General features: G+C 40.6%; 1 protein-coding gene across 2 annotated transcripts in view; it reads left to right on the top strand.

Annotated features, from left to right (window-relative positions):
• The window catches only part of LOC136857904 (probable ATP-dependent RNA helicase DHX34), a 330161-nt gene that overhangs the window by 102173 nt on the left and 208871 nt on the right, over positions 1-19117 (top strand). For both annotated transcript variants that reach the window (XM_067136960.2, XM_067136959.2), the window contains one exon: positions 1859-1991. In XM_067136960.2, the coding sequence (XP_066993061.2) occupies positions 1859-1991 (133 nt within the window). The remainder of the gene's footprint in view (positions 1-1858; positions 1992-19117) is intronic.

Genomic DNA, 19117 nt, shown 5'->3' with positions numbered 1-19117 from the left:
TTAGGAGCCATTTGGAGACAATTTTGGCGAATTATAATTTATTACTTAATAAAAATAGCATTGCGTTTCGCATAATCGCGTGGGAGCACGATGCAATATATTAATTTATGCATTTGCTAAGTAATGGCGTCTAAGTGCATGACTGATTCACACATATGGAGCATGAGTTCATACTATTTTTGGAAGGCTTATCAGAGACCGGTAATCTTACTCACGCACTGCGTGTGAGGAAATAGAGATTTAATTTTTAGCCTTGTCTCTTATAGCAACAGTCAGGTTTTGAGATAAGTGTTATAATATATGCCATAGTACTCCTGTATTGCACAAAACATGTAGAATAAGCAGTTTTGACCAATTGTATCTTGTGATTTCTCCTGATTTTTCTTGACTTTCTTATCAAAATCTCCTGATTTTTGTTTTTGTGAAGTTGGCAGGTATGGTAGTTAGTGGGACATAAAACAAATAACATTATTGTTATATATTAAATCATTCAGAGAGTTTATGGAGCAGCAAAGGTGATCTACAAAATGGAAAGTTTTCAAAATGTCTACATATTAGATATCCGGTTGTGATTTAGCTGCAATGGCATGTGCTTCAAAACTATGCAGAGTGGTCAGGTTTATTAGGCAAGAGCCACCTGGTAATAAACCATGCTGATTGGTTGAGATATAGGGCGAGGAGACACTGATGTATAATTTTTTCAAAGATAAAGGATAGTGTGGAGAGAATAGAAATTGGTCTGTAAGATGAAACATTAAATTTGTTGCACGATTTCAGTAGTGGGACAATATTTACCTGTTTCCTGGTCATAGGAAAATAGCCCGTGGCAAAATATCTGTTAAATAATTTAGAGAGAGGGACACAAACACTGCTGGCAGTATTTAAAAAAAAATAAAAAAATAGACCCATTAGCTTTGTTGGTACGAAGAGTTTGAAGAAGGTTATGAACTGCACTTGGTGTGGTAGTTATGCTCTATAGGGTTCTGTTTGAAACTGTACCAATGGGAGTGAGAGGTTGTTTTTATGATGGAGGGGGGATGTTGGAGAAGTAATACCTGTTGAACAGTTCTTGCGATCGGCACCCAACCAGTCATGTATGCTGCCACTTGCACCTTAGGGACTAAACGCAGAGAAAACCAACATTCTGCTATATCCTGCCATTGTATGTAAGAGAATCATTAAAAAAAAAAAAAGATATTTGTTCATGGCGTCGACCCCTCTGGATCTTTTGCCACTACTTGCACCATATGATATGAACCTGCGTGTTATTGGAATTGCGGAAGTGTAGAATGTTGAATGTTAGGAAAGGAACATTAAGGACGACACAAAGACCCAGTCCCCAGGCCAGGGATATTAATCATTTACAATTAAAAACCCCTGACCTGGCCGGGAATTGAACCCAGGGCCGCCAGGTGACAGGCGGACGCCTTGCTCCCTACACCTCGGGGCCGGACAGAATCATCATTAGTTCATTTTGATTTAAGGGACATGAACATGAAGGTGATTTGTCTATAGATAGATGAATTGCATGAATATAATATTTAACCGTATTATCACTCTTCCTTTTAATACAGAATATTGTCTCCATTTGATTATCTTTGTTTTTTTATTCTCTAAAATTATTTTTTAATCAAAACCTGTGCTTGCATTTCTTCTTCACCTTTTCCAGTCAAAATAACCCTTGTTTCTTGCTTGAATTCATCCTCACATTTGCCTGAGTTGTAAAGTAAGACTTCTTGTCGCACAGTTCTTCTGAGGTGTTTGTGAAAAATATTGTGTGTTGTGCCATCATTTTCTCCTTTTCTGTAAAGTGTTTTGCTGAATAAGCTCATAATATCATGTCATTGTAAATTCATAGGTTCCTGGAAGACTTCATCCTATTAAACTGCACTATCGACCTATTTCAATTGAAGAAAAATCATCGAAAGGAGAACGAATTAATCCTGCACCATATGTTCGAATATTGCATCTTATTGATGAGAAGTATGCAAGTAAGATTCTGATTATGTCATTTCTCTACCATATTATGGAAACATTTTTTCCTTGTACTTTAAGGTTTCTACTCAGTTAATGTTAAAGCTTTTCAGTCTGTCAAACACTAAATATAATACTGTAATATTCCCATTATAAAATATCAAAGCTATCTTATTAACAGTGTTGATGGTAGTACTTATTATTATATTTAATCTTATAACAGTCGTATCAACACACTATTTTTTTTACTTTTTTATTTACAGAACTGGTTTTCGGACTCAAAGGTCCATCATCAGTGTCGAATTTATTTTGATCACTGTGAAGGACACGAAAATACTGCATACTCATGTGAGACAGTGTTATCAGCACCTGACAGAGTTCGAAAGAGACCTCATTGTTGCCCTCATTTTGCTCGCTGGTCGAATTGTGCAATATCCCAATTTGTGGGGCATTCGGATGTGACAGTGGCCAGAAATTGGACTGTGAGTGCAGGCATACTCGTCATCAAGGTTCCGGTCAACCACGTGAGACCATCATAAGGGAGGATCGCCGTATTGTGCACCAAGCACATCATAACCCCTTCATATCTGTACCTGCCATCCGAGAACAATTAATAAATTCCCTGCAACATTTTGTTTCATCTCGCACCATTGGTCAGAGACTAGCAGCAGCTGGACTAGGGTATTACCGTCCCATGTGTAGACCGCCGTTACACCACAACACAAATGGCTGTGTTTAGAGTGGTGGCATGACCGAAAAGATTGGACTGCTGATGTACGGCATCGCATTGTGTTCAACGATGAATTGCGGTTCTGCACTATCCTGGATGACCATCGTGTGCAAGTATGGTGGCAACCTGGGGAGAGGTCTCATTCTTTCAATGTTTTGGAGAGGCTCAGTGGTGTCACCCCTGACGTCACTGTGTGGGGAGCCATTGGGTATGATTCAGGTCACAGCTGGTAGTTATTGAGGGAACTCTGATTGCACAACGGTATGTCACAGACATCCTATGTTCTCATGTGTAACTTCTCATGCGACAGTATCATGGTGCAATTTTTCAACAGGACAGTGCTCGTCCGCACACGGCACGTCTCTTTATGAACTGTCTGCATGATGTTGAGGTACTCCCTTGGCTAGCCAGATCCCCAGATCTGTCTCCGACAGAACGTGTGTGGGACCAGCTCGGATGTCAACTCCATCCCAGTGTGAGTATCCAGGATATCAAAAACCAGTTACAACATTTGTTGTCCAACTTTTCATGACAGCCTTCCCAACTGAATCAGTGCATGCATCTAAACCAGAGGGGGTGCAATGTCATACTGATAAATGAGCTCGTTCTACAAAGTTCTTTGTAAACTTTACTTGATTTTGTAACCATCACATACCCTTTCAACATGTGATGTTTCATTTCATTTCCTCCTTCCATTCCAGGTGCTTCAATTTCTTTGTCAGGCAGTGTATTATACATACATACATACATACATACATACATACATACATACATACATACATACATACATACATACATACATACATACATACATACATTCATTCATTATCATTATAGACCATTATGCTTTTCAACGTTCAGTCTACAAGCGTCTGTGAATTTACTAAACATCACCACAATCCACTATTTGCAACTAGCGCTGTGGCCACATTTGGTTTTATACCTCTTTTCTTTAAATCATTAGAAACTGAGTCCAACCATTGTCGTCTCGGTTTTCTTCTACTTCTCTTACCCTCATTAACAGAGTCCATTATTTTCCTAGGTAACCTATCCTCCTCCATTCGCCTCACATGACTCCACCACCAAAGCCGGTTTATGCTTACAGCTTCATCCATTGAGTTCATTCCTTAGACTGTATCTCCTCATTCCGAGTACCCTCCTGTCATTGTTCCCACCTATTTGTGCCAGCAATCATTCTTGCTGCTTTCATGTATGTTACTTCTAACTTATGAATAAGATATCCTAAGGCCACCCAGCTTTCGCTCCCATAAGGCAAAGTTCATCTGAAAACAGACCGATGTAAAGATAGTTTCATCCGGGAGATGATTTCCTACTTACAGAACACTTTATCGCAACTGCCAGCTAACTGCATTAGCTTTACTACACCTTGATTCAATCTCACATCCTAAATACTTGAAATTATCTACCTGTTCCAGCTTTGTATCACCAGTCTGACATTCAATTCTGTTGAATTTCTTACCTACCGACATCATTGTAGTCTTCGAAAGGCCAATTTTCATACCATACTCATTGCACCTATTTTCAAGTTCCAAAATATTAGACTTCAGGCTTTCGGCACAACCTGCCATTAAGACCAAGTCGTCACCATAGGCCAGACTGCTTACTACATTTCCACCTAACTGAATCCCTCCCTGCCACTTTATACCTTTGAGCAGTTGATCCATGTAAACTACGAACAGCAAAGGTGAAAGATTACAGCCTTGTCTAACCCCTGTAAGTACCCTGAGCCAAGAACTCATTCTACCATCAATACTCACTGCAGCCCAATTGTCATCATAAACGCCTTTGATTAATTTTAATAATCTACCCTTAATTCTATAGTCCCCCAGTATGGCGAACATCTTTTCCCTTGGTACCCTGTCATATGCTTTCTCTAGATCTACAAAACATAAACACAACTGTCTATTCCGCTCGTAACATTTTTCAAGTTTTGGGGCATATTAAAAATCTGATCCTGTCTGTGGTCTGAAACCACATTGGTTTTCATTCAACTTCCTCTCGGCCACTCATCGCACCCTCCCTTTCAAGATGCCAGTGAATACTTTGCCTGGTATACTAATCAATGGGATACCTCGATAGTTGTTGCAATACTTCCTGTTCCCTTGCTTATACACTCGTGTCCAAAAGTTAAGCATAAGTTATGAGTAAACAGGGCAATAGGAAATAGACTGCAAATCGCACAACATATGCACCTACCAACCTTACATGTTCGCTCTGTATAGAAAAGGAGTGTTCCCTGCTTTGACTAGCGGCGTAACCGTAAGGTAAACACAGCCGTTGCCTGCGTCCCATATTCCCTCAGTCATGTTTGCCCCGTTATAGTGTGCGGAGTGTAGCCTCGTGGTGAACGTGACAACATAATGACACAACAACGCCATTTGGACTCTGTTTTGCAGGGCAGAATACCCAGCCGCCTAGAAACAGGCCAGGCGCAGACTGTAGTCGCCGTATCTTTGAATGTGCCATAAAGTGTCATTTCCAGGCTTTGGAGACGATTTCGACACAGGAGATGTTAATCGTAGACCAGCACCAGGGCGACCAAGGGTAACCACCCCACAGCAGGACCGATATCTGGCATTAACCGCTGTACCAGTAAAATAGCCCGACTTTAAGAATTAATTTTAAAATTAGCACAAAATAGTTCTCAGGGCAACTCTGGGTGATTTCTAGCTAGGGCTTGGTACAGGTGGCAAGAAATTTTTTAAATTGATTGAATAATAGTTTTATTCAGAAAATGCAGTTCAAAGTGCACATCACCTTACTGTTGATAGTCGCTGTCTTCAACATCGCCTTTTGATGACCCGTGCTCCCAGTTCACCAGGCTGAACAGGGCTGGAACACGTTCCGGAAGTTGCCGATATTACGTTGAGATAAGGCCGGAATACCCAGGTTGGTTGGATATGGGTTTGAATCTCGAACCTTCGGCGTTCTGGACGATCTCCAATGTTCTCTGACGATCTCCGACGATGTTGCAGGGTAATCATTCGTCACAAAACTTATACGAGTGTCCAGAATTACACAGTCCCCCGACACTTTGGTTTAACAGCACTGTTTCATTTAATATGGTTGGGGTATGCCGTCGAATTCACTCTTAATCTTGTAGATAGAATTTATAAGTTCACTAAAGATGAAGATGCAGGTAGCATCGAGATTGGAAGAAAATAAAGCACTGTTCACGAATAGAAATAATGAAACTGAAAATTGTTCACGCACTTGGCACAATTTACACACTGTTCTGAAGAAATAATACACAATTTTGTTTGAATTGAATAAAGAACATAGTTTGAGTTTGGAGTGAAACCTTGGTGTCGTAGCAGATGATTATGGTAATCACTTGCATTAACATTCTTGTGAAAGTTCGAACACTTTCATAAACACTCTAAATCCCAATGAAAGTATGCTGACTGAGATTTAACAAAATGTCACAGTTAATAGTATAACATAGTAGTGTCACTGAGGATAGCAATGGCAAACTACCTCACTCCTTGTCTTGCCTAGTACGCCTCATTTGGGCTCTGCCATTGGTTTTTGCGGTTTCCCTATAACTGCATAGCCTTTGGTGGTGCTATTTGAGGATCCAACCAGCCTCTGGGCTGATGACCTAACAGACACAGACAGTAGTGTCACATTGAAGTTAATTATGTTTGTTCAGATGCTAAATTTCACACAGGCAACATGGTAATAAACTCAGTTCTACAAAAAGAAAAGTAACCTGCATCGAGAAGTTTCTACAGGCGCACAGAATATAAGTTCGACTTGACTCTTGTCACCTAAGTCCAATACATGATTTGTCATAATCAGAGTTCCAATACACGCACAGATTATAAGTTCAACTTGATTGATGGACTCAGTGTCCATTATAAAGACTTTGTTATATATTAGAGTTCACACGCACACAATTAATAAGTTCAACACGACTGTCAGAGTTTAAGTCCCGCATGAAGACTGTGAATATTCGAAGGTAGTTCTGTCAGCACTTCGACGAACACTGCAGCGTGGAGAGTCAGGCTGAACACCCAGCTATGACTGTCTGATCTGGGTAAAGTGAGCTCTCCGTATATTCGGTTTGAGGCTCCTACGTCATCATATAACGTAATCTCTTTGAGGCTGATTATCTCGCGAATCCCTTGACGGATTTACTTGAGATTCACAATTTGAGACGTTTATGTTATCCTCTTCAAAATGACGTATCACTCAAGTAGCTGCAATAATTATTAGAGAAGTTTTAAATTTTTTCAATCGAATGTTCGTGAAGGCACGACGTTCATATCCACAACATACCAGGCCATGCAGGCTACACGTGGTGTCAGGTGGGTAGTCTATCTTGTCCCTGCAGCTACGTCACACACACAGCTGTCGGCGGTTCGCCTGCTCGCTCTTCCGAACGTAAACAAACCAAGTTAGCTCTGAAAGTCTTGCGTGACGAAGAAGTACAATTAGTAGTAAAAAAATATGGCATGTACAGGTCATAACCGGTACACCGCCCGACGAAATCGGAGTGCACATGCAAGACAATTGTCGGCGAATCTTGCAGCCATCTCAGGGGTTGCCATTTCCCGCAAACTATGTACCGGAGGCTCAGAACAGCAGGGCTGTTTGCCCGATGTCCAGCGGTGTGCATCCCGCTCACTCCAGCACAGAGACAGTCCCGTTTACTGTGGAGCCGTCAACATTGAAACTGGGCCATGAATGAATGGAGGGATGTGCTCTTCATAGATGAATCCCGCTTCAGTTTGCAGAATGATTCCCGTTGCACATTAATCTGGAGAGAACCTGGTAGACGATACAACCACAGGAACATAGTGGAAATGGACCTGTATGGTGGTGGTGGCGTCATGGTGTGGGGCGGCATTATGTTGAATTGCTGTACGGACCTGTACATCTTCATGGGTGGTCCAAGGAACACTGTTAACGCTCGGTGATACAGGAATGAGGTACTGAGACCGTATGTTCGACTCTTCAGAGGTGTGGTTGGTCCAAACCTCCTCTTACTGGATGATAATGCCCGACCGTACCGCGCTGCCCTGGTGGATGAATTTCTGGCTGGGGGAGACATTCATTGCATGGACTGGCCAGCGAGGTCTGCGGATCTGAATCCTATAGAACATGCCTGGGATGCATTGGGGAGGCGAATTGCATCCCGGCAGCCTCCACCAAGGACCCTCCAAGACTTTCGCATTGCCCTTTTGGAGGAATGGGATCGACTGCCACAAGAGCTCTTGGACCATCTGATAGAGAGCATGGCACGTCGCTGTGAAGCATGTGTGGCCGTTATGGGTAACCATACACACTGTTAACAGCATATTTTGTTGTGGAAGACATTGCCAAGTTTTGTTAGTTGTTGTCAGAGGTGTACCTTGGCTATCAGAACCTTTCTACACTTTTTTTGGACAAGTTGTATGACATATGGTATATGAGTCAGCGTCCATTTGTTAAGCAATTCGTCTGACATTCCTATCAGGCAGTATGGCCTCGCTTAGTGATTATGCTTAACTTTTGGACACTAGTGTAGATAGGTACAATTACTGCTTTTGTCTAATCTGAAGGCACCTTGCCAACACTCCATGCTAATCTTGTTACTCTATGAAGCCATTTCATCCCTGCCTTCCCACTATACTTCACCATTTCAGGTCTAATTTCATCTATTCCTGTTGCTTTATGACAATGGAGTTTATTTGCCATCCTTTCTACTTCCTCAAGCATAATTTCACCAACATCATTTTCCTCCTTCCCATGAGCTTGGTTGTTTGCGATACCACTGGGAAGATTTCCTTTTACATTGAGAAGATTTTCAAAATATTCCCTCCACCTGTCCACTGATTCCCTGGGATCTGTTATGAGTTCACCAGAATTACCCAAAACACTGTTCATTTCCTTTTTCCCTTCCTTTCCTAAGGTTTTTTATTACTGTCCAGAAAGGTTTCCCTACTGCTTGACCTAGCCTTCCCAGGTTATTACCAAAATCTTCCCACGACTTCTTTTTTGATTCAGCATCTATTTGTTTCGCTCTGTTTCTTTCATCTACGTACAATTCCCTGTCGTCATCGGCCTTTGTTTGGAGCCATTTCTGATTAGCCTTCTTTTCACATGTACAAGCTGCTCTCACTTCATTCCAGCAAGATGTTCACTTTTTCTCATCTATACACGCAGTTATTCCTAGGCATTCCTTTGCTGTTTCTACTACGTATTCCATCTCTTTCTATATCGTGAACCTGCTTACTGTCCACTGTTCGAAACATCTCACTAATCATATCCACGTACTTCTGTCTAATTTCCTTGTCCTGGAGGTTTTCTACCCTTATTCTTTTGCAGAGAGATTTCACTTTCTCTATCCTAGGCCTAGAGATACTTAGTTCACTACAGATCAGACGGTGGTCTATATCATTGAAAAATCCCCAGAAAACCTGTACATTCGTAACAGATTTCCTGAATTTGAAGTTGGTTAGGATATGGTCTATTATGGATCTGGTACCCCTAGCCTCCCATGTGTAGTGGTGAGTAGCCTTATGCTTGAAGAATGTATTTGTAACTGCTAAACCCATACTAGCATAGAAGTCCAACACACATTTCCCATTCCCATTAGCTTCCATATCTTCCCTACATTTACCAATCACTCTTTTTCATATCCTTCAGTTCTATTTCCAACTCTCACATTGAAATCGCCCATTGCTGTCGATCCTGAGTACGATGTTACTCATCATCATCATCATCATCATCATTCCCACTATCCAGCTGTAGCCAGGTAGGAGCAAATATGGTTCCTCTCCACTTCCTTCGGTCTTTCCACCACTCCTCCTCCAACACTTTGTCCCAGTCCAGGTTTCTTTCTCTAATACTGCATTGGATTGTGTCCTTCCATCTCAATCGTGATCTTCCATGGCCTCTCCTTCCTTGCATTTGCATTTCCATCTTTTTTCTTTTGTATTCTTTCATCACTCATTCACTTTATGTGCTCAGACCATCTTAATCGGCTCTTCTCTATTCTATCATTCATTTTTTCCACTCCAATTTCTTCCCGGATTTTCTAGTCTTCCATATCATACTCCTCAAGAACTTCATTTCAGCTGCCTGTTTTCGACTCTCATCCTTCTTTGTCATTGTCAAAGTTTCTGTTCCGTAAGTGGTTATGGGTACGTAATACATCTTGTACATAGTTTCCTTTGCTTCCATTGGCAAATCTTTGTCCTATAACATGTTCCTTACACTACGATAGAAACAGCTTCCAACTTGAATCCTCTTACTAATTTCACCATCTAGTTGAGCAGTCTCCATTAATTCACTCCCCAGGTATTTGAACATCTCCACTACTTCCAGGGGCTTGTCTGCAAGTCTAATCTGACCTTTCCCTTCCTTCTCCCCTGTAGTCATAACAAGAGTTTTACTTTTTTCTACACTGATTTTCAATCCACATTCCTCGATCTTCCCATTTACCACATCCAGCGTTCTTGAACCTTCATGTCGTCTCTCCCCAAATCACAATATCATCTGCAAATAACAACATTTTCATTTCTCTTCCTTCATATGCTGCTTTTTCTGTTCTCATGATGTCATCCATTACTATTGTAAACAGGATTGGTGATAAAACACTTCCCTGTCTCAGTCCACTATTGAATTTGAACCAACTTACCCTGCCAACTTGTGTTTGCACAGAACTACAACATTCCTTGTACATTGCTATGATCATTTTTATTAATCCCTGTCCAATTCCTTTTTGCACCAGACTGTCCCAAACTTTAGTCCTGGGAACACTGTCATATGTCTTTTCAATATCAATGAATATCATCACCATATCATTTCCATACTCCCATTGCTTTTCCATTAGTTGTCACATAATGAAAATGGGCTGGCTCTATAGTTGACCTTCCACTTCTGAAACCAAACTGATTTTCCTGTATCTGATTTTCAACCCTCAACCTTATCCTACTTTCCAGTATCCTCTCCATTATCTTAGCAACATGGGATATCAGAGTAATTCCCCTGTAGTTCTTCAATACTTTCTTATTGACTTTCTTGAAAATTGGGATGATTATTCCTTTTTGCCAATCCTCAGGTACTACCTTATTCTCCCAGACAATCCTGAGAACTTGATATGTCCACTGCAGGCCCACAGCTCCAGCTGCCTTTATCATCTCCAATACAATTTCATCTATTTCAACAGTTTTTACATTCTTCATCTTTCTTGCTGCCATTTCTTTCATTATAATTTCTTTATCCCTTTTGTCATCAACTAATTGCCTTTCCTGATAGTCCATTGAATGACTGTCATTATTTCTCATGTTCAGCAACTTCTGAAAATACTCTCTCCATCTATTTCTTATTTCTTCTTGCTTTGTTAATATTATGCCGTCTTCATCCTTAGCAAATCTAGTGTTTACTTGATCTCTTTTTTTGTTTCTTAAGATGCCATGCAATAATTTCTTGCTGCCCTGCATATCATCTCTCAATTTCTGTGTGAATAAGGCACAGCATTTCCTCTTTTTTTCCTCCACTACTTTCTTGGCCAAATTCTTTGCCTCCACATATTTTCTACTTTCTTCAGTCTTAGGTTTTTTCCATGTTTTCCATGCCATTTTCTTTCTTTCACTTTACTCTTTACCCTAGCATTCCACCAATGTGTCTCTTTGTCTTTCACATTTCCTGATGTTCTACCACACACATTTTCTGCACATCCAACCAGTGCTTCCTTAAATCATTTCCATTTTTCTTTAACATTCCCCATCTCCGTCCTGGGTACCAAGGGTATTATTTCCCTTTGAAATTCTTCTTGTATGCTTTTCTCCTTAAACTTCCATACTTTAATTCTTTTCTCTCTTCTTAATGGGTTTTTTTTCAGTCTTTCCCACTTTGTTTTCCTATCACAACTTTATGATCTCCACCAAACGGCCGCTTCCTTCCCGCTCCTAGCCCTTTCCTATCCCATCGTCGCCATATGACCTATTTGCGTTGGTGCAACAAAAAACCAATAGCAAAAAAAAAAAAAAAAAAAGAAAAAAAATGGGGAGTTTTGAAATTAATTTGTTATACTGAAATTTTGTTATAACCCACTGAAATAAGTCAGTTCTTAAGAACTCACCCAGTATTATATCCGTTAGTTATTGTTGTTTTTAGGGGCAGAACTATGAGGTCGTCTGACCTGTTATATCCGTTGCAAGATCTATATAACTTCAAAATACCATTATGAGTTACGGTTTTGACAGATGGTTTCAGAAAATCTATTTTTACATTGTACCTGCAAGTCTACACATTGTTCCAGAACTTCATTTTCTGAAAAAGTATATGATTTTCTTCTGAACAGATCGAGTCACAAAAGCTCATTCCAAATAGTCCCCAACCACAGCACATGAATTTAAAACAGATTTTGGCACATTACTTCGTGACACAAGAAAATCTTGCAGGCTTCGTGCCATGTTCGTTGTCTGCTGAGGAGTCAAGCTCTGTCGATCAGAATCATTTTTTGGGTTTTCTTCTTCTTCCTCCTCATCACATGAATCTCTATCATTCATAATGTCCTCCACAATTTCCTCATTGGTGATTTCTTTTTGGACTATAACTTACCGTAGATGGCACATTCAACATTGTACACAAACGCTTCCAATTCTTCTCGGTTTCCACATCATCCTACACTTCACTTTCTGCGACGTCTTCTGTAAAAACCACTCCAGCTTTTCTAAAGCAGTATGTGATGATGTCTGCATTAAGGGATTTCCATGCAGCATTAAAGATCTGCATTGCTCTCAATATGTTGATGTTAATGTCTCTATTCGTGGCAGCGTTGCAAAGCTTGTTAACAAGCATCACAAGAGCATCTCATTTTATTACTTTGATTGATGTTGAAACAACATCTAGCAGTTCACTCTCAGCTGGTGGTTATTTACAGCAGCATCCAATGACTTGCATACGGCTAACACCACTCAAACAGATTTGGTGATGAACTACAGGATCAACATTTACCAGTTCCCATTTACAATTGAATTAGGAATGATTAGCAGTGAATATTAATACATGAAAGAGTCTCGATGATGAGCATACTCAAGATGCAAGAATTTAGAACCTAATTATTTTCAAATTTACTCATAATTTCATCCCAGTTTTTAATGTCAATTTGTTTAGTTATTAGATGTTTTACATTAAGGCTGAAGATGGCTAGCCCCGGCCGAAATTAGTCCCTGATTAATGTAATTTAGAATATTGCATATTATAGTATTGAAAGGTGTGGACCATTACAACATTAATTTAATAATTATATTATAATTACAATTCGATACGGATCAGAACCATGAAGTTTATATCCTACAAGTATGAGAGGCTTCAGTTTGTCCATCCCTGTGATATTGGTGCACAAAAGAGCCGTGATACGTTCTTTTGAACGTTTACCCCCAAAATAACGCAGTTTCATCTGCATTATAAATGTCTGCCGGCGAATATTCCTTCAAGGCATCCGTTAGAGTCTCCAGCCGCCATGAAAATGCAACTTCCTTCGGGCCATCGTTAGCTTCACCATTTATAATTTTGTGGGATATGCCATATCTCTCACGGAACCTATGAAGCCAACCAACACTACCCGTAAACTCAGGTGACCCAAGCCAACGTGCGAAAGATCGCGCACGCTCACATAACAGTGGGCCATTTATTGTAATATTTTTACTCTGCATTTCCACAAACCACGCATAGACAGCTTGGTCCACCTCCTTGTAGTCGGCTGTCCTGATCTTGCGCTGTGGACCTAGGGCATCAGCATCAATGTTTTCCTCTATCTTACTTCTCTGTTTTATAAAAGTAGAACGTGTTGACAGGCTAATGCCATACTTCTTCGCTACTTCTCCTTTTTTTCCACCTTTCTCTACTTCTGCAAGTATTTTACGTTTTTCACTCAATGAAAACTGCTGTCTCTTCTGCTTATTCATTTACGATGATATGAACTAATTTATTTAATGAAATGCACACGAACTTTGCAAGTTTAATGTTATAACCTTAACAGAAACACATTGCTATGCGAATTAAATACGAAGAAGGTACATGCAATGCATGATGCGATGAAACCGTTGCGTTCACTGGTGGATTACAACATCGCAATCCCACTCAACCAATAGTGTGACGTCTTACATTGGTTGATGGCGAAGCCTATTGGTTACACAAAGCTTAGCGTTCATTGGTGGATTGCAAACTGGGCGCCCCTACTCATCTAATAGAGTGACGTCTTACATTGGATGATGGGCGAAGCATTTTAGTTACACAAAAGTGATTGCCTTCTCGATCGCGTACGGTGCATATATGGAAAATGGCGATCATATCGTCTGAATAACAAAATATAACAAGAAAAATGTTTGTCATTAAACAGGACTAATTTCACTTTTTACTTTGAGAAAATATGGTCAAATTGGTAAAGGAAGGAGCTCAATTTTAATTCGTCAAAATGAAACTACAAAATTCGTTAAAATGGAATATTTTAACACACACAAATAGGGAAAAGGAAGGGACCAAAAAAAATTTTGTTATACTGGTGTTCATTACAGCGGAATTCTACTGTATATAATCAATTATGGTCTTTGTTTGTCTGTCTCCCCAACCATACCTTGTAATTTCTGACAGTTCTTCTTCCTAAACCAGGTGTTTCCAACAATCATTTGGTTCCTCATGCAAAAAACCTTCTGGATTTACATTTCCATATCCAAAGGGTCCTACAACATCTCCCTTTCCTGGTCTTTCCATTCCAACTTGTGCATTTAGATCTCCCATCAATAGCACTTCCTTATCTTCTATACTAGCTGATGTACCCGTGCTTTGCTATGGAATTCAAAACTGTAGGCTATACAGAATTCTAGGTTAGGTAGTGTAAATGTTGTGAGCAAGATTGTATTAAGTTGCATAGCTTTTAACGTTGCCCTAGAAACACAACGGGGAAGTCACCAACGTCCTTTCTCATATGAAGACTGGGTTGGGGAATTTTCATTGTAATGGCAGGTCAGCTTGCCTACCATCAGTCACAATCAGGTTGGGGAGTTTTCATTATAATGGCAGACACTCACTCTCCGCCTGCCTTTATAGATTCTCAAAAAGACTCTTTTAGTGGTTTTCCCAACTGAAATGAACATGGGTCATTACAATGACGTCAGTAGGAATGGCGCGATTAAAAGCAATGCTTTCATATGAAATACTCGATCAAATAAAAACCCACACATTTTCTCACTTTTAATGAACAGTACTACGCTGTAGGACTAACAGCCCAAAGCTACAGAGCTGGAATGACCAAGACACAGACATCCGTGAACAATCTTCGCCTTTTTTTCGGCGAGGGGTGGGGGGTTCGGATAGTGGATAGTCCCAGGGCAAAAACTATGCCCGTTTACTTATCTGTTTCCTGGGAGTACCCGATGAGTTGGAAAATGTCAATTCACCACACTGGCGGGGGAAAGAACTATCTGACGTGGAAGCAATTTTTCCTCCAAGCCAGAGAAGAAACCACATCTTCGCTGCTAATTTGGAATAAAATGAATGTAGATTTATTAAAAGTGAAGAGGAAGAAGCTTTTCTTAAGAAACGGCTCTTTTCAGGGTTGAATTTTGAGTTATCTAGTGAATTGTGGTACTATAATTTGGAATAGGCCTAAATTGTAATTCTAGACCAGTTCACATTACTACTACTAACTGAGCCTCTGACTTAAGTGCGCACACTGCTCATTCAAAACAGCGCGTCAAAGTAGGTATCGAATAGCTGGAATACTATAATGAACCAGTGTGTTATGTACCAGCAGTATCAGAAAATGTATGAACCAGAGGAATGGCATGCTAAAGAAGAAAGTTATCTAATTCCTCAGCTATTTCCCGCCAATATTCAGTTGGGCTGTTATACTCGGTACGCAGCAGTAATCCCATCTATCGGAATTGAATAAGAGACAAAGAACATTACAACAAACAACGGTCAGCGTAATGTTACTGTTGATCAATGTTACGCGCTTTCGATATTGTAGGTCTTCACATTATTAATTGTCTTCCAGTTCTGAAATACCACTCTTATCATAGTCGGTACGGTAAAACTGAATAAAACATAAATGATCGGAAATTGCATTTTCTTTAACTTCTGTTATGTAGAACTTTTCTATAGGACTAAGAACATAGGTATTTAAAAATGAAATTTTAGGTGCCTTCCCCTAAGCTACCATTTCACTCAGGGTGAATACCATTGTTTATAGCTTAAACTGTAGCTTCTTATTCCCCGACTCAATATACTGATTTTCATCAAATTCTGTTCACCCATTTTCTCGGGGCTTGGCGTTGATATGGACTTAGCAACAAAAATCCAAATTCATGAATATCTGTGTCATCATAGCCGGTACAGTAAAAAGGCATAAGACGTAAATGATCAGAAATTAAATTCTATATAACTTTAGTTATGTAGTATTTATCGATATGACCACTAATAATATAAATATTTGAGAAATAATTTTAGTCCTTCCCCTAAACTACCATTTCACTCAGCGTGAATAAAATGATTTATAGCCTAGATTGTAGCGGCTCACCCCCCGACTTTACATACCGATTTTTATTAAAATCTCTTCAGCCGTTTTCTCGTGATGCGTGTACATGCATACATACAGACAGACAGACAGACAGACAGACAGACAGAAATTACGGAAAAGTAAAAACTGCATTTTCTTGTTACTGTGGACATGATCAATACAGAAATACCTATTCTTTTCAAATTCTGGGCAATGTACAGACGAAACTCTTGTTTTATATATATAGATGTCTCTCCACTTCCTTTAAAAAGTCCTCTAGATGTTCATCTATGCAACCCATTTGTGGGGCCTACAACTGGAATGTATCTTTTATGCCATTTTCAAACTGGAGTCTCATCATCATCATCATCATCATCATCATCATCATTCTATCACTGACACATTTTGTAGACTTCACATTTTCTTGGATTTCTTTTCTAAGTATGATGGCCACTCCAATTTTTGTTTCAGGTCCTCTGCTGTAATACAGCCTGTATCCTTCATTCAGGGGAATCTTTCCCGTACCCCTCTTCTTGGTCTCACACAGTCCAAGTATGGCTATATCTTTTTCTTTCATGAAGTCAACCAGTTCTTCTGTCTTTCCCATCAGTGTCAGGACATTTACTGCCGCAATCTTGATGTAGTTTGGTGCTGGTTGCCCACTTCTCACAGTTCTCCCCGCTCGCAAAGAGCTGCGCATTGCTTTTAGCAGGGGGCGCCCTAACCTTTTCCGAGGCACTATATTTGCTTTATCCATATAGGCTATTGTTACGATGGGCTCACCACACCCAAAGGCATTTTATACCTACTGTCAGTTTCAAAACTTAGGCCGCCCCTAACATGGAGACAGACGCCTTTTGTAGCTGTTTCTCTGGAGTACAGACGCAACGGGTTTGCCCCTTCCGCCATCTCCACCCTACTGAAGTTCATCTTCTCCGCCCTTGACGCCGTTGAGGACTTCACCCAAAATACAGGGCAGGAGCCCTCCATATTTATGACCCCTGGAGAGAGGGTGTCCCAGTATTTTAAAGACCTCAGGAATTGGGCTACCTGTTGGTCTGCAGGTTGTATTGGGTATTTCAACCAGCCCTACATACTGTAGGGGCCCCCTGTCCGTCACCTGGGGACGCGCTCTGTAGGGGTCAGGTTCTCCTAGTTACATTCAGGAAACCTCACCCACAAAGGCTGAGGTTATTTGCTGGTTCATAGTGTTGGTTACTGTAGTCACATCCTACTTCGTGAACCGTGGGCAACGGCTAAGTGGCCTAGTAAGTGGTCCTGAGAGTCGGGATATTAGTTGCTATGGAATGGCAGTGGGCATCTCGGACATATTGTGAGTCATGGCCCTCCTTGTGCTCAGGTGGCTTGGACTATACAATCCACCGTGGTCTCTAACCTGTTAGAGGAGAGAGCCTCACTTGGACTATGTGTAAGTAGGGCAGCATCCTACTTCGCAGAATTTTCACCGAGCACGCTCAGAATATTTTAAACAAGCCTCGGACCTATGGGATTAACAGAGTCCCCACTCTCATTTGACAGGCGAGGGACTCCTTGGAAACAACTTGGTGAATGAAATGGAATTTCTCAGGGAGCTATCAATATTAATGGGGCTTATGGAAGAAAAAAAGTAGAACTGGCTGAGTCAGCAAAGAGGATGATGCATCAGGATGTGCTAGGAGTTTATGATATTCAGGTAAGGGGAGATAACGAGGAACGCATAGGAGATTATAAAGTGTACTTGATGGATGTTAAAAAGAGAAGGGCAGAGCATGGGGTTGAGCTGTTTATCAGGAATACTATTACACATAACTTACTTTCTGTTAGGCACATAAATGAGCGAATGATGTGGGTAGATTTGGCAGTTGGAGGACAAGAATTGTCTCAGTATATTCACCATGTGAGGGTACAGATGAGGATGAAGTTGACAAGTTTTATGAATCATTCAATGACTTCTTAGTCAGAGTCAACAACAAGGATAGGTAAATGTGGGGAAGAAATGGAAGCTAATATAAATGGGGAGCATTTGCTGGACTTCTGTGCTAGTATGGGTTTAGCAGTTACAAATACATTCTTCAAGCATAAGGCTACACATGGGAGGGTAGGGGCACCAGATCCATAATAGACTATATCTTAATCGACTTTGAATTCAGGAAATCTGTTAGGAACATTCCAGATTTGTGGGGATTTTTCTATGATACAGATCACTATCTGATCTGTAGTGAACTAAGTATCTCTAGACCTAGGATAGAGAAAGTGAAATCTGTCTGGAGACGAGTAAGGGTAGAAAATTTCCAGGACAAGGTCATTAGACAGAAGTACATGAATACGATTAGCGAAAAGTTCCAAACAATGGACAGTAAGCAGGTTCAGGATATAGAAAGATAATGGGTGGCATACAGGAATGCTGTATTAGAATCAGCAAGGGAATGCCTAGGAACAACTTTGTGTAAAGATGGGAAAAACAAACATCTGGGTGGAATGATGAAGTGAGAGCAGCTTGTAAGTGTAAAGGAGTGTAAATCTTCTACTCAAATGTCAACCTCACCTGCACGTGGTACACTCTGCTTTAAACTGACGAAGGAGCCCCCTCTATCATGTCAACGCCTTCTTTGGAAGGCGGAGGAGCAGATGGAGGTTAGTGCACTCTATTGCCCTTGAGGTGTTAGAATTACCTCTAAAGGTAATGGTCAACAGCATAGAAGACCTCAACGGCAGACCAGGTGCATGAGCAACTAATGTAGCTCCAACGGCTGAGAAGGCAGATGAAGTTTGCAGTAGCTCGGGACCTCCAGTGGATGTAGTTGCTATGCCACTGGGCAAAGGCTCTGTAACTGTCGATGATCGTGTGTCTGTTGATATGCAACGACATTCCCACAATAATAGATGTCATGCACAGG

The sequence above is a fragment of the Anabrus simplex genome, chromosome 1 (genome assembly GCF_040414725.1).
Source record: "Anabrus simplex isolate iqAnaSimp1 chromosome 1, ASM4041472v1, whole genome shotgun sequence".
Lineage (NCBI taxonomy): Eukaryota > Metazoa > Arthropoda > Insecta > Orthoptera > Tettigoniidae > Anabrus > Anabrus simplex.
The sequence above is the reverse complement of the archived record's forward strand: the minus strand, read 5'-3'. Positions and strand labels throughout refer to the sequence as shown.